Source organism: Drosophila takahashii, chromosome 3L (assembly GCF_030179915.1).
Source record: "Drosophila takahashii strain IR98-3 E-12201 chromosome 3L, DtakHiC1v2, whole genome shotgun sequence".
In the NCBI taxonomy this organism is placed as follows: Eukaryota; Metazoa; Arthropoda; class Insecta; order Diptera; family Drosophilidae; genus Drosophila; species Drosophila takahashii.
In genome coordinates this window covers 12,556,611-12,580,718 of record NC_091680.1, presented here as the reverse complement: position 1 = coordinate 12,580,718, position 24,108 = coordinate 12,556,611, and the positions used below count along the sequence as shown (strand labels likewise).

The 24,108-nt window shown below is 39.5% G+C and overlaps 1 protein-coding gene across 3 annotated transcripts in view; it reads right to left on the bottom strand.

Moving 5' to 3' along the window:
* The window catches only part of Mob2 (MOB kinase activator 2), a 43,972-nt gene that overhangs the window by 15,651 nt on the left and 4,213 nt on the right, over positions 1-24,108 (bottom strand). Inside the window, exons 1-2 of one of the 3 annotated variants that reach the window (XM_017144116.3) lie at positions 17,382-17,647; positions 6,300-7,304 (exon numbers count right to left, since the gene is read on the bottom strand). The exons of 1 other annotated variant lie outside the window; for it this stretch is intronic. In XM_017144116.3, the coding sequence (XP_016999605.2) occupies positions 6,300-7,141 (842 nt within the window). In that variant the 5' untranslated portion in view covers positions 7,142-7,304; positions 17,382-17,647. Of the gene's footprint in view, positions 1-6,299; positions 7,305-17,381; positions 17,648-23,165; positions 23,612-24,108 lie in introns of those variants that run through there. One more of the 3 variants, XM_017144117.3, reaches the window with a different exon arrangement.

The window sequence follows — 24,108 nt, the reverse complement described above, 5'->3', positions numbered from 1 at the left end:
TGGCTAAATGGATTAAAAAGCGGCCAAGAGAGCGAACGAGAGGGAGCAAAGCTGGGCACGTAAATGAGCCACCTCAGCCGGAACTTGGCCCGAAGTCAAGGTAATCTTTTACGGGCTTCGTTACTCACTTTTTGCTTCTCTGTTTCTGTTTTTGTTTCTGCAATTTTGCATGCGGGTGAAATTGAAAATACAATACAAATACACTGAAGAAAACCCATAAAAACTTTGTTTTATGTGCTGCTACCTGTGTGCGGTAGCAATTACTTCGGGCAAAAACTAACAAAGATGGCTCATACAAATATATTAAAAAAGAGACAAATGATGCTCTTATTTTAATGAACTTTAAAGGGGTCGGAGTTTTTTCTACGTTTTTAGGTCGAATTTAACGAGCTTCAAATGTAATATGGGGCAAAAGAAAAAACAATTTCCTCAAGCCTTTTAAAGTATCTTTAAATAAATATAAAAAAGTATATATAAATAAACAGGGGATATGCAATATATTACAAACAAATTTACTACCGATTTATATATTAAAGATTTATGTTACCCCATTTAAGACCGTGAATCTTGGAGTTACATCTATTGTTATTGTTCTTTTCTCCCTGGACCCACCTGCAATTATGTTGAAAAGAAGTTCACGAGGCTGCCAACTCGCCCATTGTCATCTTTTTGGCATCACTTTGAACCGCCGAGTGGTTCTGGGAAATGGAAATTTCCGTTGACCTTTGCTGCTTTGGCATTGCTCCCCTCATCCGACTCCAAAGTCGTGTTCCAAATTTCCAACATTTGCCATACGCCGACTAATGGGCAAATAATTACGGCCAGCATCTGGGCAACTAACGTTTTCCGCTGGCTACCGTTGCACAATTGTCGGCCAACTCAAGCTGGGGGTCGAAATTAGAAGAACCTAGTTTGTTTTATGGCAATTGTTTCTCTTCCCAAACGAATAACACTATGCAGCATCAAAAATTTACCTCGATGGATGCTATATTTTTGGATTCGTTACGAATTCCCAAGTTAAACTGCGTTTTCCAAAAAGTTCCCCGACGCAAGGATTCTTAGCAAAAGGACCTCAAAGTTCGAAAAAAGCTGAAATTGGCCAACTTTGCGGAGCTCTCAGAGGCAAATGGATACATGGTTTGATTCGATGTTAAAGTTTTTTAAAAGATACACCTTTTATCTTTCAAACCCCATACTTAAAATAATTTTAGGATTTTTTTTACGGCAGAAATAAATTCCAGAAAACATAGTCAAAAAACTTAAAAACATACAACTGCGGTCAAAATAGTAGTAGTGTTGCCGCCTTGTGTTTTTAAAAGTTTGTTGTTGTAATTGATCTCTTCCTGGTAATATTGTATTGATTATAATTTTACTATTAGACTAATTGGATAAAAAAAAGTTACAACATCAAACTTTTAAAAACACAAGGCGGCAACACTACTACTATTTTGACCGCAGTTGTAAGTTTTTAAGTTTTTTGACTAAGTTTTCTGGAATTTATTTCTGCCATAAAAAAAATCCTAAAATTATTTTAAGTATGGGGTTTGAAAGATAAAGGGTGTATCTTTTAAAAAACTTTAACATTGAATCAAACCATGCATCCATTTGCCTCTGAGAGCTCCGCAAAGTTGGCCAATTTTACCATTTTTCGAACTTTGAGGTCCTTTTGCTTAGACTCCTTGCGCCGGGGAACTTTTTGGAAAACGCAGTTTAACTTGGGAATTCGTAACGAATCCAAAAATATAGCATCCGTCGAGGTAAATTTAAAAAACAGTAAAAATGCTGCACAGTGTAATCGTTCTCAACTTTGGGCACTGCACTCGATTTGTCTCGAAGTGCCGTTGGATTTTGGGAGTTTACTTCAATATTTTTTAGGTCGGATCAAAGGAGTCACATAGAAACAGTTGGTCTAATATATAGTTCTTAAAATAATTTAACCTCATCTGATTTATTATTATTATAATTATGTGTTTACTATTTTCAAAATGAGTAATGCGTATTTTTCCCAAATCAAATGCAAACCATTATTTATTTATCATTGAGCGTTCTAACTTTAAAGGTTTCTTTAGCAAATGTTATACCTAATACCAAGAAACCTTTGCCAGTTCTGATTCTTGGGATCCCTGAGAGCTAATTGCTCGTTCTCCATCGCTGACTTGCTGGCCGTCAGGCAATCGTAATGAACTCGAGTTGAGTTGAGCACCTTGATACGCCTGCTGGCTGCACTAATTCGAGCTTGATCCGCAGGCGCTTTGCCTTTGTCTTTGTCTCCTCGACAGCTGTTCTGTTCCCTTAATCAGTCAGTCAGTTAGTCACTTAGTCAGTTATTCAGTTCGTCAGTCATTAAGTGGTCCAGTGCGTAGAGTGTCAATGAACGGCGGCGACAGAAGCTTGGGATCGCCGGAGCACCTGTTCTCGTTTGAATACCTGTGCCCAAGGTGCTGTGACAGCTGCGAGGCGGCGGGTTAAAGCCCAGATGATTAGCAGTCGGAACTAATGGATGGGAATGGAGAGCTATACTCTACTATACTCTACCCGATTCATCTAGATCTAAAAATATATCTCTCTCCCTTCTTCTCTTTGCAAAAATTGATTGCTCGTAAATCGCAAATCAGCAAAAGCTAAATGGGCAAGCTATAAAAGTCCGGCATACAAAACATATTAAATTGGGACAGGAAATTAAAACGTTAGCGACCAGCTGGAGCAGAAACGGTAACAGCAACGGAGCTCTCTGGGCCATATGATAAAGCCCCCAAGTCGGAGGCAAACATGTGGAGCGAAAAACCCAACGAGCCAGAGTTGAGCAGCTGGCAGAAGGGCAGGGAAAAAGTTGTGGCCACCAAGATTAATAATGCCCAGACATGGGTAAGAAAATGGGGAAAAAAGTGCAAGTAACATGTGTGTTTGGGCTGTATGTACTTTACTTTTCTGTACTGGACCATTGTAACTGAGGAGGAAAAAAGAAACCCAAAGAGTTGGAGGCGGTGTCCACTTCCTTCGTGGATGGGTGAGTGAAACTCTAACAAAAAAGAAAACTACTACTTAGGAAATTAATCTTATTTCAGTGTGACCAAGTAATTATACGAAACAAAATGTACGTTGGTGTGACCAACACAAATACTTGAAGACTTAAAATGATTTCTGTTTTAGCATGCAGAATATTTAAAGCTCTTTTGTGAGTCATATGATCTGACCTCATTTTTATAAGAATAATTCTAGTTCTCAGATTGGTAGATCTAAAAGATATGCCAAAAACACATTATTTTTAAGTATATGCTAAAAAAAATTAGCATAGGAAGTTTAAAAAGTGGCTTTGATATTCCTTTGTGTTCAATTACCCCCAAAGTACAGTTCGCCACACAGAGGTCTTCGTCCGACCGAAGACAATATTACTCATTTATGAAGACTTGAGTTTTTTCTTGTCAGATTTATATTTGTTAATTTTTTATTTGTTTACATAGGTGGTTTTTTATTTAAATTTTGGGACTTCTTGAAGAAAACCAAAGCAAATGAGATAATCAAAAACTTTTGGGCATTATTATGTAAATTTCGGACTGGTGGATGGGGTTGTTGTGGGGCCTGGTAGCTTAGTGTGCCATTGACACTCTCTGTGGGTCTGTTGGCCTGACAGGTTTATCATTATCATTCTCATAATGCCTCCCCCCTTAATCCGCCGCCGTCTTGCCTCCACCAGCTTACTTAACAAATGACTGTTGTTATGAGGTTCTGTGCTGCCTCCTCTCACTCGGTTTGTATGCCCATTCGGTTAGTCATTGTTCTCGAGGGGGGGTGGTGGGTGTATGTGAGTTGCATGCACAAAGACGACCCCCAAACCAGTGAATAAGCTGTTACTCAGAACTTTATACAACACCCCCGTCTTTTATATAGTATTCCTATATCCATTCCTATTCCTATAGCATTTATGCATGTTCATGTGTGTCAATATTTGGTTTCCCAACTAATTATCAGTTCAGCGCACTCTGTTCGCTCGGTGGCAGAGTGTCAACGCTTTGCGGTTGTCTCACCTCGGTAATTTGAGAGTTCGTTTAACTTTGCTTTTCAAATAAAGCCAGATCACAAAGCAGATAATGCTTAAATTTGGACACGGTAAATAAGGAAGCAGCATCAGCTGTTTGCTAAATAGTCGGAAAGTTACAGTTACCTTTTACAGAGCCCTTGTTTGGGTCACCAACTAATTCTGGTGGGTGACCTTCGAGACGCATTTTTGATACCTTTAGGCCCAGCATATGCATAAATTTAGTTGGCCGCCTTTGTTTCTGTTTCTTTTTCTATTTCTGTTTGTTTCTTGGCTGCTTCCACTCTTGTGATGTTTTAATTGCCGCTTGAACCTTGAATTTGCACACACCACAGAGTGCTTTTGGTGGTCACCACACAAAATAAAAAAAAAACCAAAAAACTCTACAAAAGCCGCTTGAGAAATGCTCGTAATTAAAGCCATAAAAATGAGTAAATACCGCATTTATCTCGGGCTCTGCTCTGTTTTCAGCATTCTTTATTGTTCAGTTTTTTTTGGCTTCGGCTTCCTTTGTTCGACCTCTGACACGGGTATCTTAAGTATTTCCCTAATGCGGACAAATTATAACTTTGTGCAATTCTCCATGACTTGACCTTAGAAAGTTGATCGCAATGGAGTGAATGCTAACGAGCATAATGTTGAGGGTAATACATTAATGGTAATTATTAGAAACCAAATACCATAAATCATTTTTGATATTTTATAAAAAGGAATAATATCTAATCCATTCACTTTAACTAGCTTGTCTACATTTAAATTATTAGTTAAAATATAACTTTTATTGGAATAACTCGATTGTTTAAAAATAGCTCTCAATCTGGTTTTTAAGATATGCTAATTTATAGCCAAGTGCTATAAGAAGTGATCTTAAATTGGGTAATTAATAACACAGGTACACAGCCAAAAATTTCCACGAACCATTTCAAGTTTTCCATGATATTTGGGTGCTCCTGAGTAAAAGTCCCATACAAAATTATTTTCCATCACCTACAGGTTCCGCGGTACAGCTAAGAATACAAAAAACCGATGTTCACCGACATTTTGAATTACGTGGCTTATATAATTGGACTAACCTTTATTATTTTCGGTAGGACATACTCTCAATACATCACGGCATTCCTAAAAAATAGTCCCCATTGTGAACCATTGCCCATGTCTTTGGAATTCGACGCCAAAGGTGAAAATCCCAAAATTGTAGAGATTTTTCTGATGGAAAAACAATTCTGAGGATTAAATCTTGAATGGAAGTAATTTTAACTATTCATTGTATCTATTGTTCATTGTATGCTTTAATTTCGGTTTAAAGCGATTTCATGAGAATATTTTTTATTGGATTTATTATACTAATAAAACCATTTTTTTTATTTCATTATCTACTCCTAAATGTTGTCAAATTTTAAAAAAGTCAAGGCATCCTACAGAATGGGAGTAAACATTTACATTTCTCTGTGTATGTTCAGTGAACGTATTTCAGTTTCTTAGTTCTAGAGGTTGCCATGACTTATTCAAAATTTGACAACATTTAGGAGTAGATAATGAAATCAAAAAATCGGTTTTATTAGTATAAGAAATCCAATAAAATGTCCTTATGAAAACGCTTTAAACCGAAATTAAAGCATACAATGAACAATAGATACAATGAATAGTTAAAATTAGTTCCATTCAAGATTTAACTCTCAGAATTGTTTTTCCATCAGAAAAATCTCTACAATTTTGGGATTTTCACCTTTGGCGTCGAATTCCAAAGACATGGGCAATGGTTCACAATGGGGACTATTTTTTAGGAATGCCGTGATGTATTGAGAGTATGTCCTACCGAAAATAATAAAGGTTAGTCCAATTATATAAGCCACGTAATTCAAAATGTCGGTGAACATCGGTTTTTTGTATTCTTAGCTGTACCGCGGAACCTGTAGGTGATGGAAAATAATTTTGTATGGGACTTTTACTCAGGAGCACCCAAATATCATGGAAAACTTGAAATGGTTCGTGGAAATTTCACAAAGTTTAATTTTGTGTTCCTGTGTAACCTGGTGAACAATATGATTGACACAACTGACGTATTATAACTGGAAACGCAGACTGCCTAAAATTGGCAAAAAGTTGTTATAGAAGACCGGTTCGGGGGGATCCCCACCTCCTTCTACTCCTCCTCTAGTACGATGATAATCCCACCCGAAACACAAATCATACAGTTCTCTATTGTTTCCCCGAGAATATACCCATTATAAATTCATTTTGAAAATGTCAGTTCAAAACTTACGCAACCAATCCGCCCAAGAAGGCGACGGGTCCGCCGCCGATCAGGCGGATCTTTCGATGACAGGAATCGAAGAGGGAAGTTCGGGTGGGCGCCTGCGAAGTGGGTGACATGATGATATGGCCACCACTGTTGCTGTTGTTGTTATTGTTGCTGATGTTGCTGCTGGGATAATTCCGATCGCTTGGCCTGCTAATGAGCAGTTGTTGCTGCTGTGTTGTACTTGCTGCTTTCCACGCTTGTTGTTCACTTGTTTTGCAATTGTAATTACCAATGTAGTCGTTGTTGTTGGCACTACTACTGGTGTGCCTGGTGTTTTTACTGTTTCTATAATGAGTGGCGTTGTTATGATTGTTAATGCAGCTATTAGACAAACTGTTGCTGCTGCCGCTGGTGTTGCTGCTGTTGCTGTTGATGCTGCGACAACTGTCGTCGTCGTCCGTGGATGTTGCCGCTGGCTTTGGCTTCTTGTTGCGCCTGAGAGCCGCCGCAAAGTTGTAGCTGCTCGGCTCCTTCTTCTTCTTGGGCTTCTTCAGCAATTGCTCTGGGTTCTTTGTCAGATACAACAGACAATTGTCACCTTGCTGATAGGAAGAGGTATGTTGCAGTTGCTCTTGCTGCTTGAAATAATATTCTGTCTCATGTGTCTCCTCTGCTGTGACTTTGGGCAACTTGTGCTGCTGCTGCCGGAAGCGTTGCAACAGCGTTTTGCGCTGATGTTGCTGCTTGCCGCTGGAGGTTGCTGCTGTTGCCGCTGTCGATGATGATGATGTTGCTGCTGCTGCTGTCGTTGTCTTCGTTCCGAAGCCGAGTTGCACGATGTGCTGTGTGGGCGCTCTCAACATTATTCACTGTCACTTTTGGCTTTTTGAATTTGTCACTATAATTCACTCATTTGTTGTTGCTGCTGCTGCTGTTGTTGCTGCTGTTAACTGATTTTGCACACATTTTAATTTTATTCAGTTCGTTTTTTTCCATCTTTCACTCTTGTTTAAGCCAAACTTTCTTCTAAACGAAAATAAAACAAACATGGAATTAAGTCTCGAAGCGAACTTTCAACTTTTTTGTTGGTATCTCCATTCCCTTTTGCGTTGCTTTGCAAAATGGAAAAAAAAAACAGAAAAAAAGAAGGCATTCTCGTGCTTTTGGGTGCTAGTATGTGTCATTCATCGGCTTCAAAATTTTTCCACAAGAACTGCACAGTGGAACGAGGTGCGTTAAACCTGGATTAATTCGCCATACCAGAGATGTTAAGATTTCAGGCCCCAAAAATAAATGTTGCACATAAATAAGCCGGCTAGATTCGATTCTAAATATACAAACAACACATCGATTTGACGAAAGCCCTAATCCACATAATCCCACTCTGGATCCGAATGGGCTGAACCAATTTTGTAATAAATTCCCATTCGGTATTTGGTAATCTCCCACAGTGCGATGATGGCAATGCCATACACCATATACCATGTGCTTTAAGCTTTTGTATTTATTATTTAGTTTTAATACATATAAATGTGCGCGCTTTCTGGGCATAAGTATATATATTCCCCTCATCTACATATTCAGATATTTATATTTGTCGTTAGAAAATGCGATCGCGTGAGTTTTTCGACTCGTTGCGTAGTTCACACAAAACAAAAGCAAAAACAAATTCGCAATGGTGAGTGATGATTTGAGTAGGCGCGTGTGCTGGTGTGAGTTGCTAAGCTAAAATCCGCTTATATGTTAATTAGATTTACTAAAGAAATAAATTATAAGTTTCTTCCTTTTTGTGCTGCCCTGGGTTTTGTTTTGTTTTTCGTCTTGAACTTTTGCAGCTCATTCGCTTGGCTTTTTCTCCCCACTGCAGTTAATTAATGCAAATGCTTCAACACTCGAGGGAACACAGCAAGTTAAAAGATTTAATTGTACAAATAAATGTGGAAACAAAAAAAAAAAAATCGTGCTGAGTTCCTTTTCACATTCGATTCAAATTGTCTCTTATTTATGCTGGTTTTTTTTTTCTTATTTAAGTCATACTTTAAGACTTTAACTCCGGCACAGGCCAAAAGAAAAAGAAAGTAAGAGTCGGCGGCGTCATCCGCTGCTTACGCAATCGCAGGCAAAAACGAAAAAAAAGAAGCGAAACGACAAAGCAAAATTAAAACACATCATTAAAGAAGCTCCACCGAGAAATGGGCTGGGCCTTTAAGAAACTGGAAAACCTGGAGACCCAAAGATGATGGGAAACGGGGGAAAAAAAAGGAGAAAAAACACAGAGCAAAAGTGACTGAAGACTGCAGCGCGTCAATAAAAAAGAAGGAGTCCGACACCCGATAACCTTCACCCAAATACCCACATTTAATGGATAGGGTCCACCCCAGCCTTGTTCAAAAGAGAAGGGCACCTTAGTCAAGCGAAATAGATTGGGAGCTGATTGAACCGTTGGGGGATATTTGAAACTATTTGTTCAATGCAAATCGATAAAATAGTGATGGCAGAAAATCAACTTAAAAGGATTGCCAGTGATAAATCTTTGGTGCAAGAACGAAGTCAGCTTGATGAATGTAAACCAAAATGGATTAAGTCGAAATGATTAATAATACTATTTTCGAGAATAGTCATTGATTTTTTAGATAAACTCAAAATCTCTTTTTTTTTCTAAGGTATTTTAATTTTTGGGTAAGTTTTTATAATTTTTTAAGTAATTTCCCATAGAAATGTGTAATCCCGAAAATAAACTAAGTTATGAATTATTTCCGTTCTTGGTAAATATTATAAGATTTTGAATACTTCGAAGTTATTAGTGCTGATTCATGATAAATTCAATGTATTCAAGATTTCAAAAGCGTACAAAAATGTTAAATTCCGGGAACAAACATTTAAACATTAATTTTTACCGTTTATGCTGAAAGATTAACAGATTCTATGTACTTATAGAAGTTATCAGTGCTGATTCATGCGTACGCCAAAGACCATTGAAGAACTTAAAGCTCTGACATCATCATAAACGTATAGTATTTGTATATGCAATTTATATACATTTTTTTGTATAAGAACCAAAGCTCTTTTCCCATATTTCGGGAAGCAGGTCCGAGATAAGGCCCTGTTGGACGTCAGCTAAGCAGCGTAAGCCCTGCTCAAGCTGGCAAGCTGGCGATTACTGTATCGCAGCTCGTATGACACATGGATTTCAGCTTTATGAATATGCCACAGAATTTCCCGGCACATGACAAACAAGAAAGAGCTTATCTGGCATGAACAACGTGCCCGATGAGCGAATTCAGTGATTCACTGATTCAGTGGCACGAGACAAACGAGATGACCACTAAGCTATACATAAAATAATCTGCACCTTCAGGTGGAGCACGGACCATGGACCATGGCTTACGGAAAAGTAAGAGAGATAAAAGAAAAAGGTGTGAAAAATAGAATGGCCTCACTTTTGGCACCTCCTCAGGGTCTTGGGAACTTTCACAACTGGCGGGTACTCGAGATTGAATTGGCTGGATTATGATGGGTGGTGCCGGCCACCACCTGGCTAAAAAAAAATCGAAAGTATGTCTTACGGATTGGCGACTGTAAAACACTTCTAGACTTCCCGACAAACGACAATGGAAAGGGGAAACTTTCTATGACTTTTAATTAGCGAATTACATGCATGCAATTCTGAATCTTTTTGGCCTCGTCATGATGATGCTCTTTGTGGATGGATTTATGTTTGTATTTCCATTTTCATTTCCATTTGCAAGGCACGTCGACGTTGTTGGCCATATATATTGCTAGAATTAAGCCAAGCTGGCAGCCATGAAAGTTTCCAAAGAAAGCCGAGTGCAAAAGCCAGAAAGAAGATCTAATGCCACAGTTCGTTTTGAAATTGGGTGGAGAGGTGGTGATCACGATGATGATGATGACACTTGGGATTTTTTGGTAGCTAGGTTCGTTCTCCTACTACCCGGCAATTGACACTACGAGTTTGGTGGAAAATGGGGCGGGTAGTTCAGTTCACTTGAGTGTGCGCAACACGCTTCGAGAATTTTAAAATGAAAGTTCGTGCCCGTTCACGGTTGACAAAGCATGCGGAAATCTCAAGCTGAAGCTTCAGCTCTAGAGCCGAAGAAATAAATCGCTTAAGAGCAAAATAAAAGTGCGAAGAGGAGAGGCAAAGATATAAGTCGGTATAAAAGTCTAGGCAAGAAGGAAAATACAACAAAAAATATATGTAATTATATTATTTTAATGTGTTTTCTCTGCTCCGACTGCTGCCTTTTCCTCCGTTTTCCTCTGTTTCCTCTTGTTTATCCGCAGCAGCTGTCGTTTTCTAGCTGGCATTACTGTGAATTTTCAATTAAGCCTGGCCAAGCTGCTACCAAGCACTGCAAACCATTCCATTCCATTCCATCCGCCATTCCTTTTCAATGTTGCTGCTGCACAAAAATGATGATGATGATGATGAAAGCTTTCTCCACTCTATGCCCCTCGCCGATTCTTCGGTTTTGGGACGCTTGGAAGGGTTTCAACTGGGGTTTCAAGTCTCAGTGCTCGGTACTCGGCGAAGCAAGAAGTGTCATGGAGTGGCAAGGTTATGCGCTGTGCATAAGCAATTAGCTTTGCGGTTTCCACTCTCGGCTGGATGATATATCCATCTATCTAGAGAGCCAGCTAACCAGCTTTGAGGTCACACACATCGCGGCTACGGCTGCACACATTAAGTAGAAATGGAAATTGATTTGGCGCTACTGCTTCGATCATTACTGGGGGGATCGCTTGAAATGGGCACAGCATTGCGTACTAGATTCTCTGCCATATTTCACAATCGCTTGTAAAGAGTTCACATTTAGTTTCTAGCATAATAAATGCTACCAGTCATAAAATGTTGCTAAATATACATTAGTGTTTTTATGTTCACAGAATATTCGAGTATTTTCTTGCAAGGAAATTATTTTATTTTTCATTAGAATGCAAATCATTTAAAGAAATATTTTAAAAAGAAGACCCAAAAAAAACTAAAATAGATCACATCTTATACTTTTTTTTAATCATCCTATCTGAAACGAATCTGAACTTTCGACACACAATCTGATATTATAAATTCGCTTTAATTGAATTATGGCAAATCATCAAGTGGGTTGGAAATAATCTGATTTGGTGTGGATCGTTAGGATTTCTAAAAGTTTGGACTAGTTAAAAACTGAAGATGGTAGATTATTTATTGTTGTGGTATAACAAAGTAATATCTTTCTGGATTTTTTAAAGATTTAAAAGTAGCTCAATGTATATCTTACTATATAGATAAAACGGAGACATAAACGACTTATTTGATTATGGAAATAATTTTAGAGTAGCCCCCGTTGACCCTATCGCTCTGGGCAATGGGCCAAGCCCCCGTTTCAAGGGCTCGGCCACCAGATGATAGATCGCCAACCATGTGGATCATGTGTACTTGCATCGATCGCAGCTGTGCGTTCAGTTCAGCGATTGCAGCAATTTTCACACTCCGAAGGCCACACACAATTGACTGATTAACGCCGATCCGATTCCGAAGTGAGTAAGTGAGGGTATGGGTATGCAAATGGGCCTGTGATTGCGATTGCAGAGAAAGACAAAAGAAAAAGGGAAAACGGAAAACCGATCCGTGGATCGATCGATGATCTACGTGCAGCAATTGCTGGATGGCTGGATTGTGGATTTCTCTGGATCCGATTGAACGTTTCAATTCGCTGCTGTCATCTAAAACGAAGCGAAAACCTGAGCGATTGCGGAGTTGCGATGTTGCGGTGTTCTCACGGCGAGTTACACAAAAAGCCGCACATCACGTTTCCAGCATTAATGGGGCCCCGTCGATCCGGATTGCTCCACTGTACCGCGTACCTCGTACCTCGTTTCACTGTACTCCACCAGACTCAAACTCAAACTCAATTCACGACGGAGCTCTCAGGCTGCGAACATAAACTTGTGTAGAGCCCAAAACGTGAGAGAAATAAGAAAGGCCGAAACCGAATAAAACAAAATAAAAGCCAAGCTAAGAAGAGACCAGACCCCCTGAAATTACCAAAGAGAAAAACAATAAAAATAAATACATAGACCCAATTAAATCGTGTAAAAAATAAAGCCGTATATGTGTGCAAGCCGCGCTAATTAAGCAAATTAGTAAAAAACAAAACGAAAATATGGAAAATAAAATTGTGCTGCGGTCAGCGGCGCGTCTGCTTTACCCACTTTTTTATTATTTTTTTTTGTTTAAGACGGCGGCGCATTGTCAACACAGCTGAAATTTGACCCATAAAATTTCCCACAAAATTATAGTAATTTCGCTAACTCAATTTGATGAACGAAAAACAGAAAAACAGGGAGATAAAATTATAGGAAAACCCAGCTAGCCGTCGGCCGTTAGGGAAATGCGGGATGTCTGTGGGAGTCGATTGCAAAACTAGCCGAAAATTGTTTGGCCGCCAGGCAGCGGCGAGGGAAAATCGGGAGGGAAAACCAGCGCAATTTTCACCAGTATCCAGTTACCGAACTTCTTCTTTTCTATCTTGCAGTTGAAGATGCCGCTTTGTTGAGGGGGGAGACTTGATCAAAGGGGCCCAACCGCATAATTATAGGCCGCCGATCTCAGCGGCCGTCATTGCGGGCGGTGGGCGGGCAATTGAGACGACAGAAAAGGGGCCTGCATCGCAACTCGAGCCTCTTTATAAGGCAGAACACAGTGGATCTCGCTGGGAACTCGACAAGTTTTTAAAACAGCGGGTATGGGAATTACTAATGGTCTAAGAAATTGTTTCTATGCCTCAAAGAAACCCTAAACTAAAATATTTGATATTAAAATTCTTAAAAATAATACCATAAAAAATATCTTAGTTCCGAAAGGTAACCAAAATATTATTATTTCTTTTTTAAATAAATAAATAAAGTACAAATATTTCCTTAAGCCATCCCCAACTTTATTTCTCTATGCCTGCGGCTACAGAAAAAGCCCATAATTTGGCTGCTCAGCTTGGCTATGAAAATGCAGCGGTAGCTTCCTCCATAAAACATTTGATTACCGCCGCTCAAAATGCAGAAGTTGTAGTCAACCGTGTTAACAAGATGCACGAACAGCGACGGGGAAGGCGGCAATAAGTCAAGTCGAACAATAAACATATTCATTTTTCATAAGTTTTAATCGCTACGAAAACCACAGTGCCGGCGACGAATGTCTTCGTTTGGTCACTGGGGATGGGTTGATGGGTGTTTTTGTTTTTGACAATGTTGTGGGAGCACCGAGCACCGAGTCTGCCCCATACAACATCATCTTCTCGAGTGGCGTTGTCTTGTTGTTTTGTGAGGCTGTGGATACAAATCCTCAAGAAATGGGACGGGGGCGGCATGGAAAAAAACACGATTGCAACACGGATATTTCATCTGCTCGGTGCGGCGATTTAGCCCCCAAGTTTTGTTTTGTTTTGTCTTGATATATTTTCTTTTTTTTTCTTCTGTTTTTTCTTCACATTTTTAGCCACACCAAAAAGTGACGGCCAGCAATTATTCGGGAGGCCTGGTGGCAAGTGTATATATATATCTAAAATCTCGCAGAAATGGTTGCACACGCGTGCAATTAGCGGCGCGTGTTTTCAGTGGGAAAGGTGAAGGAGGCGTAGAGTGCTTTTTGTGACGGAAACATTTTGCAAATTTTCACTAGCCGCTGCACTGTGTTTCGCTTATAAAATATGAACACATTTGCATAGCTCATAGTCACACATATATTCGCGTTTTATTTTAGGAAGCTTTTAGTGGCAGCCAGCAGGAAAAAAATGAAAGAAAAAGGACTAGAATAGCGGGGCAGAGCTGGGAAAAAAGCCTATGATGGCAATGCCGACAGCTGAATAATAAATTTAGCACGGGCTCTTCGATTTTTCCGATTTCACATCGGTCCGCTTTCGATTTGGCTCGGTTCGGTTTGGTTTTCGTGGCTAACACAACAACAGCTGACATTGACACTTTTCGTGTGGCCCGGCGGCGCAGAAAAATCGTTTAAGGTTATTTATAAAGGCAAAAATATCGAACAGTCGGTAGTCCCCCACACACAAAAGCCAAAGCTATGCAAAGAAAAACGCACAAAGAAATATCCGAGCAGGCAAAAATTGCCCTGTCAGAGTTAAATTTCCGCTCAAAACGAATTTGGCAATGCACTTCAAACGGTTTTTCATCTTTGGTACACTTTAAAAATTATTTTTAGATATCCCAAGGGATCTTACTAATGTATTTTCTTTAGTAAAAACTTTTGTTGTGTTTTTACAATTAGTTAACAATTAAATTTGTTGGCTTTTAAGTTACTATTATTGTCTATTGATTTAGTAAAATTGTTTTTAATTTCAAAGCGAAATAAACAAACTAAACTTTGAGCACTATTATAAATCCATTTTTTTTTAGAGCTTATAAAATTTATTTATTATTATGAATTTACAACAAGGCTTTGCGATTCTGTGTTGAATACATTTTAGAATAAATTCTCAGTAAGTCTTTTAATGTTTAGTTAAACTTCGCAAAGCTTCAAGTATTAAATGCCGCTCTTCTAGGAAGCCAATCAAATGGTCTCAACTGCGTGCTAAAAACAAACGAAAAATCGAACGATGACAGAAAAGGGGTTAATTCTTTTTCGCCCGTTCAAAAGCAGCAACGATTTCAATATCCAAACGCTCAATTTCCGCGTCGCTGTCGCACTTAACCTTCAACTCGCATTGAAGCCAATTTGCTGACTCTCGATGTTGTTCTTTTTGTTGCTGCTGTCTTTTCTTTGTCTTTGTCGCCGTTTTTACCCCTTCTAGTTTCGTTTTCACACCTCCGCCCACTGACGGCGCCCCATCAAATCAAAATTTATGATGTGATTCTAGCAACGCGACGCCGAGTGTGTGTTTCTATTGCCATTGCTCGCGTTTTGAATGAGCTTAATTGTTGCCGATTTCAGTAGTGAACGTTGTATACCCCCGTTAAAGGTCAAACGAGCATTTGGCAAAGTGAGAAAGAGTCTCGAGAGAAAAAAGTAGAGAAAAAAAAATAGAAACCGAAACCGAAAACAGGCAAGTCACACACTGAAGAAACCGAAACCCCATCTCCTCTCGCTCCGTAGAAACCCCGTAGAATTATTGGTATCAAAAGAAATAAAAACGAGTTCCACAGCAACTGGCGAGCGAGCAGGAAGACAGATATGGAAAGAGAGATAGAAGCTGCGGCGGTTCGGTGACGTGAGATGCACATGCAATGGATGACATGATATACATAGATAGGTGGTGTACCTCCATGCCTCCATACCTCTACCTCCATAGCCACCATAGCCTCTATAACTTCGTATACCCATATATATATCAGTGGCTAGCTGGTTTGTTGTGTTACCCGTCGTTATTCTGGTGGATTTGGCTTGGAAGCTGCCCGGCAGGCAGCGCATATATGGCATAACGGTTCACTGGAAAGGCGGAGAAGTTTTCGGGTCGCTAACTAACCCAGTTACAAGAGATTTATCCGACAGCGCTTATAACTGTGACTATCCTTGTCATATGGGTTAAACGACGATCGATTGGGCCGCAGTGGAAATTAAATGAAACGAACAACAGAACCGAATGCATATGCATGAACCCGATTAAATACGGCTACTGAAAAACACATTTTCACTGGAATCGCTTAATGGGGAAATACCGTGAGAAGAGTATTTCATCACTGGGAAAACGTTCAATTGCGAATAGTATATAAGAACTAGTTAGCTTTTATACAATATCGAATTCCATATAATAGGGAGCAAAAAATGTTTAAGCTTTTGGAATTAAGAATCCATCATTGAATTAAAAAAACTTTTTATAAGCACTATATAAATTTAAGGTATCCCATTTCCTATGCCTTTATAGGAAACCAATTAAAAGGAAGTCAAAACATCTCTTAGGTAATAATATCGCACCACAAAAGCTCGGATCAATTTAATTTCCCTTGCCTTCCGCAAAAGTCCATGGGAATTCAACTATGGGAATCCGCAACTAATTCCAGTTGGTTTTGCAATTTTTAGCATGACCTAAAAAAATCGATAAATGGCCTAGCACACTGGCGGGGCCAAAAGGGTTTACGGGAGGGGGGAGGAGGGAAGGGGCTGTGAAAGGGGGTGGGAGGGGGTTAGCCGGAAGGTGTGAGAAATAACAAGCTGCTGGTTGAGCCACTCGTACTGTTGTTTTTTCAGCGTATTGAACACGTAGGCGTCAACGGGGTTGACAAAAAATAAAAACAACGCAACCAGGATGTGCACAGAAAGAAATTATATATATTATATATTTAAAAAAAAAGTTTTTATATCCAAAAATACTTTTCTACTAAAGAAAACGAAGAAAACAGTCAAAGGACTGAATAGGTAACGATATAACCCTTATTAAAAAAGAGTTTATTTCTACCATTGTATATTTGGAATATGATTTTTAAGCTATGACAGTACTTTTTTCTTTCTGTGTTTCACACAAAACACCTGACAATGTGTTAAGGGTGAGGAGGCGGCGAAAAGGGAGGGTTGGCAGACAGAGGGACAGACAGACAGGAAGCCCGTGAGGAAGGAAGTTCCTGCCGCTGCGGCAAAGGAAGTGGTTAAAACAATATGGCCAGAGGAGGAAAAAGTAGTGGTGGAGTGTTAGTGGCACACCAGCAACATTGTGAATGCACAATGTACCGTTGTTGTTGCTGCTGCTGCAGTACTAGTTGTTGTTGTTGCTGCTGCTGCTGGTGTGCCAATTCTAAGCGTTGCATTGGCAACAGTCGCGCTTCGCCGGTTTCGCAACTGAACTCTCAGCTGCTATTGCTCCTCTGCAGTTGCTGTTGTTGCTTCTGCAGTTGCTGCTGCTGCTGCATTGCGCGTAATCAGTGAAGCAACAAACCGTGGCAGCTAAATGCAACAGCAACAATAACACGCCAGCAATCGCGGCTCTAAGGAAAAACTTGAATGCAGTTTTTCGCAGTGAATGACACAGTTTCACACCAGCACGGGAAAAGCACTAGCACACGCACACACACACACAGAGAGGGGCACTTCTTTTCCTTTTTCTATTTTTTCTTCTTTTTTTTTTTGGTGGGGAAAGGAAAGACTCCTTTTCTGCTTACTTTTGTGCCCCTTTTTTGGGGATCTTAGTTTTTATTTTATTTCACAATCTAGCATAGCATTTCACGTGGGGCAAAGCGATGTTGCAAATGTTGCTGCTGCTGCTACTGTTGTTTTGCTTTTAACTGCGACGCGTTGCAACCGACGGCGGCGCCTCGAAAAACAATGTCAAATAATGACGCGGCGACAACAATCGAAACAGTCAACCATCAACCTGCGACCGCTCGAGCGACCAAGCGTGCCAAAGGAAATTTCTACACTGAGCCAAGCCGTCCGTCTTTGACTGACTGCTGCTCGTTCGGCTGGCAACAGCAACAGCAACACACACACCGCAGCAGCAGCAACATCAACACTCGCGCAAATAAGGAGAGAAAAAAGCAGAATACAAAAAGAAAAAAAACAACTGAAAACTGGCAACGAAAGCAGAGCACACAGTAAAGATGAAGTGGTTGCTGTTGCTGTTGATGTTGTTGCTGCTGCTGCTGATGTTGCTGCCGTCTCGCACACCAGCAACATTTGCTCTCTGCGCGCGAGAGAGAGAGCGGGAGAGCTCCAGCTATACGTGTTTTGCATACAAATGCGCCACTCAAGCGAGACACGCACATTTATATAGTTTTCGACCACTTGTTTGACTGCTTTGGCTCTCAGCCTGTCTCTCCCTCGCTCTCTCTCGCATCAGCTGAGCGCTCATGTGTTGATGCTCAGCAGCTGACGGCCGCAGCGTTGCCACCTGGCCGATACAAGAGAGTAAGGCACATTCTCAGTAGAATAGTAGTAGAATCTACTACTTTTTCATGGTTTATGCAAAAAGGTAGTAGTTTTTCGTGGGCAATATTTTGAATTTGTGAATTTTAATGTTCAAAAGCTTTTAATGCTAATAAAACACACTTTTAAAACATACATATGAACACGAATTATTAAAACTCACTCACACGTAACATAACTTTTGGGAATAATTTAATTGTCTTGATTACCATCAGGTCAATATATTACTGCATGGTATAATTTCAGTGCGGAACATTTAGTTATAATGTTCAACACAGTTAAACACTTCAACGTTTTTTTTTTGCACTGGAATAAGTACTGCTCATGTTGACTTTACCAAATTACCTGGGATTTACTTGAGCTCCTTACAGACATTGACAAAAACATAGTTTAATGTTTACTCACCTGAAAGAAAAAGAAAAAATTGATTAAAAAGACATTCCAATTCGGTATCCTTAAAGGTAAGACCTCCAGCTAGTTCTTATCAATGAATTGACCCCAAGCCCGCATAATGTAGCCCCTCCTGACCATCGAACCTCCCCGGGGTGTAATTATCACGCTCTTTTTTTACGGTGAGGAAGGAATAAAATCAGAAATCAAATAGAATAGAGCGGTAGAGGAAAACGAAGAACACAGGAACTGCATTTGGTGCCTGACTTACACAGAATCTAGACCCGAATAAGAAAACAAAATATAAACGCATCGTCATTCACAGTAAATAAAGTTGAAACAGGAACACGGTATTACACTAAGAAAAAACAGAAAAATGACCAAAAACAATGATTGCATTAACAGAATTAAAGAGAAAAAAGAAATAAAAAACAAATTAATGTTTTCCCATAAATATTTAATCCTAATTTTCCCCATAAAAAAATAGTACTTTTTCAAGATTTAATTTATTTATAATTTTTCTATTATTTTTTATTTTCAATAAATATTAAGTTAAATATCTTTTGACGATTAAACAAAAATTGCGTATTAAAAATGTTTATTTTTGCGTAGTTTTAAGTGTACCATAAAACAGCTGTCGATTGAAGAACTAGAGGCAAACACAGAGAAGCAGAGCTAGGGAGAAAAGGTGAGAAGCGGATAGAGGGAAAAAGGAATCTTGGCAGTGGTAAACGAGCACCTGTGACCGCCCGCAACGCAACTGAAACGGCGGCAAGTTCATTTGCACCACATCAAAATTTCATCCACAATGTAATGCACTCACCCAGCGAGCGAGTAATGGAACATCTGATCTATAGCCGTTTCTTTCTCCCCAAATCTCCCGTCTCTTTTCCGCCAAGGCGGCGATTGCAACTGCAACGCTCGGCTGCTTTCTAGCGGTTCAACTGCTGCCATTTGCCATTACCCGAATTGCTTTGTGCCCATTACTTATTACAGCGAATGTTGCAGTCGGACAGCAAAAACGGCACACGATCGCGATCTGCGGATTATAGATATTACGGCAAGAGGCTAGGGAAATATACGTATTTCCCAAGAACGAGCCTTTTGAAGAGGGTAAACATACATTTTTAGAGGCCGCCATGGGTCATTATAATAAAATACACTTATTTATAGGACGTTTTTAGACTTTATATGCCGACATAACCGCAATTGTCAAAGTAAATAGCATATCCTTTGATATATTCGATTCGACACTCAATGCATATTAAAATTTGAGCTACTTTGGTTTCTTGAACATGATTTATAGAGCGACCTTTAGTTATCCTTTTGCTCCCGATAAAAAGGAGGGCAAGCCAACCAAATGGGCCTCATAAATATGACAGCAATAAAGGGTGGCTCCAATGGCTTATAAAAGTTCAAACAATGCGGCACAAAAGTTCACATACACTATGGGTAAACTTTTCCTGTTTATACTAGGTACATTGTACAAAGAGAACATGCGGTACATATTCCCTTAAAACAACAAAAACGGTATTTATATTTACTCTTGAAGATTATAAATTAAGGGCATAGATTAGAGTTTAATGATCTTAAGTTCTTAAACTTAACTTAAACCTTTTGTATTGCTTTTTTTTTTTACTTTTATATTATCATTTGTTAGCAAATATTTAATTCCTCTATATTCATTTCCATATTTTCGCATGTGACAAGAAACAGTCTGCTTTTTATTGTAATTCTGGATGCTTTTATCATTACCATGCTAATCAGTATCTTTGTCACTTTTTAGTGCTTCAAAAATGTAAATATATAGCAAAGTTCCATCTTCTAAGTTACTTTTGCCCACAGGTACATTTTTCCATATAAATATTAAGCTAGAAAACACGAGTGTTTGTTGTTGTTTATCAATCATAATATTTGATTTATGATTGCTCGTTGTTGTTCCTCCATCTCCAACTTCCCTACTTAATTGCAAAGTGAAAGAGTTAAGGAGATCGTTTCCTGGTGCCCGAGAAAAATAACAAACAAACAAGCCAACTGCATAAGTATGCAAAGAAAATAAAATTGTTCATATTACTCTCACACTGGCTACACAGAAATAAAATCGGAAAAATGTTCCTGATTATAAAAAAAAAAATTTTGTAAAAAACAATATTTTAGCATTAAATTAAATTTATATTCTGAAATTTACTGACGAAGAAAAATGATATTATTGTAAAAATCTATTTATGAAGGATGTTTTTAAAAATTCCATTATTTCGATTGCAACGTTTTGAGGAACTGATTGCCTGGTATTTTATGATATTGTATTGAATTACAAAAAATAAATCTTAACAAATTTATTCACCAAGTTGTTACACTATTGATAAATTGAATTTTAATGTTATGAGTGAATTTTTTTCTGTGTATTCTGCTCAGTGTGATTTGTTTTTATTGCCGCCGTGCCTGAGATGCTGTTGTTGTTATTGCTCGCTTATACGTTTCTAGTTTTGCTTGGGGCTACGTTTCGAGGGGGAGGAACGAAGGGGGGTCCATGGAGGGGCCATTTGGGTGGTGGGGCAGTGGGCGGGAGTTCCGTTTAGTCGGTCACGCCACCACATAAATAAGACGGAACAACAAAGCGTATCAAGATGTTGTTGCCAGCGTTACTGACTGTAGTTACTGTGCCGCTGTGTTTGCTGCTGTTGTTGTTGTTGTTAGTGCTGCCTCTGCGGGTCATGCGCAATGCCAATGACGTCAGAAGTTGCCATCAAATTAGGAAATGCGCAAAAAAAACGTTCACAAAAAATGGCAAAACAATGAATTTAAATAAGCGCCACATAAATGCAGACACATACGCATAAACATAAATACAACGGTTGTTAAATTTATAGCTATAAAAAAAACGATGGTTTTCGACTTAATTGTTAGGCCTTATTCGAAAAAATATAAATATAAAAATTTCAAAACAAATGAAAGATTGTAGTTTAATAGCAAAACAAATTTTAATTTAAATAATGTTTGTATAATTATAATTTTTATGCTAATGATATGTTCTTATTTTATATACTCTTTGAATAAGATGTAGTATTTCTTAAAATTTTGAATGAAACAAACAATCTTTTTTTTTTAACAAATAAAAAAATTTTTTTTTGCGTATTGAATAGATCTAAATTTGTGACCCCAACTGTGGATTTCAATATGCGTCTCGGACATGGCACTGTGAGATTTATGTGTCGCCGTTAAACGAAAGGGGGCGTGTGTAAATCGCGTCAGGCGTTTGTGGGTGGGGGAGGTTAATGCCGAAACGCCAAAGTAATGTATATGCACCAATCGTCTGGAGGTGTGAATCACCAGAGACCAGGGAACCCTCCGGTCTCCCCGCCCCTGAACATCGCAGGGGTTTCTCTGCAGCATGGAAACCCTACAAAAAGACCCAAAGCAGACCAAGGAAAACTGCGCCGCAAATTTAATAATTTACAAGAAGGAGGGGTGAAGTCGGGCCGGGAAATCCAATAACAAAAAGGGAAAAAACGAAAACACTGATAGGCAGACGCAGAAATCAGCTGTTTGGCGAACTTTGCCCGCTGTGGGCACATGTGATATGGCGAGTGAAAATAAGGGAAAACGAGAGATATTCAAGTCGCAGAGAGACTCCACCAGAGAAAGAGAGAGAGGGTGAAAGTGTAATAATCATCAAACTCTCATACACACACTCACACTTTTGCCTTGGGAAATTGCCTTGTCCCTAAACGAAACAAAAAGAAACGACGCAATTTTCGCGATTTTTCCAAGGCAATTAGGGAGCGGACATGAAAGAAAAACTATAAAGCTTGGCAAACATTTTGGCCATTTCCATCAACCCATTAAACGAAATAAACAATTTGCAAATCTTTGATTATGGCTCAAATTAGATCGCCATTAAGGGATTTTCCGTTTTTTGCAAGTCCATGTTATAAATAATTTTATTTATCTAGCTTAAGAAATTTTCCTTTCATCAGGCACTTTTTCCGAAATAAACCAATAAATAGTGCGAAGAAAAATCCGATTTGCATTGAATATTAACAAACGGCCAGCCGGATATCCTTTAAATAATTTATGCTCACAATTTCCTCTTTACGAAAATTGAGAGCAAAAAGGGTCTGCTTCATAATGGAATATTTAATATCGAGTTCTTGGCGAAATTTTCTTTTTGCCAAGAAACACCATTCAAGCTGGTACACAGACATTCTTATTCGGTTAATTTTAATTCATTTTAATTAGTGTTTCTATGTTTTGTAGACTGACTTAAAAAAAATTAAAGTTAAGATATCATTCTGAAAAATAAAACCCTGTAATCCTTGTATACTTTGAGGTTTGAAAAGTTTCCATCCTTCATATTAATTAATATTTTCTATAATTCTGGTAAACCTAAAACAATTCCAATAGTTATATTATATGCAAGAGAATATTTAAGGTACATATTTAAACTGCTTTAAAATGCGAGTTCCACAGGCTTTCAAAAACTTAAAAATTTACAAGTCTCTAATTTGGTTGTTAAAAATATCTAGAGGGTGTTTAAAAGGTATAATTTTCCCTACTCCTATTTGAGTTTGAGTTTCTGATGACTTAATTAAATCGCAGCATAAATAATTCCATAATTTCCCACTCCTTACCGACAGAAGCATGTGACGGTCTCCTCGACGTCCAAGGGGAGCGACAGAGGCGCTGCTGCCGGGGCACTAGGACCACTTGCTCCACCACCGCCACCTGCAGCCCCTCCTCCTCCTCCTCCGCCTCCTCCTGCCCCACCCGGGGCACCACCTGCTCCAGAGGAATTCCCCTTGCCGCCGTTCTGGCCATTGGCATTCTGGCGCGGCACCGCTCGTCCGGGAATGTGACGCGAGGAGGCGTGCAGGAAGGTGGCGGCGAAGGTCGACGACAGGGAGGAGTGCGAGGCCGAGGGGCGTGGCGTGGAGGCGGTGGGCGTTTGGGGGGCCGTCGAGGATCCATCGGTGGCGTCCGCCAGGGGAACCGAGGAGTAGCGGACGAGGATCGCACGGCTGACACGATTGCCGCCCGTGAGATTCGAAATGGCCCAGTTCATGGCCTCCGGAGATTGGCACAAAAAACAACAACTACAAAGTAGGCAACTAACCGCTTCCGCCGCTCGACTGCAACTGAGCTGTTGGCCTGGTCAAAAGGCAAAAGTAGGATGGTGGCTGGTGGTTCGCACATACTAAATATACACAATCTTGGGCTGCAAAAATTGATTTTGCCTAGTGATTTCAGCCACGCCCCACAACTTGGACTCTTGGCTGCCTGTCAATCAATGAATTTCCCCCTTCTAAGGCTGCAGAAAAAATGGCCAAGTGTCTCTATCGCTGCGCTTTCCTCTCTCGCTATTTATGCCTTTCCCCAGTGCATTTGTCTTACACATTTTTGTTGCAGTTTATTTGTAATTTTCCTTTTTCCTGCACTTGCACCCGTTTGCCGGCTAATTCAATTAGAGTTGTACTAAGTGCGCTTCAAGGCTGTCGGAATGCACACGCCGTCGATGGAACAGCGAGGGTCGCCAATGAGGTATAGTATAAATTTATGGGTACACTGGTAAAAAAA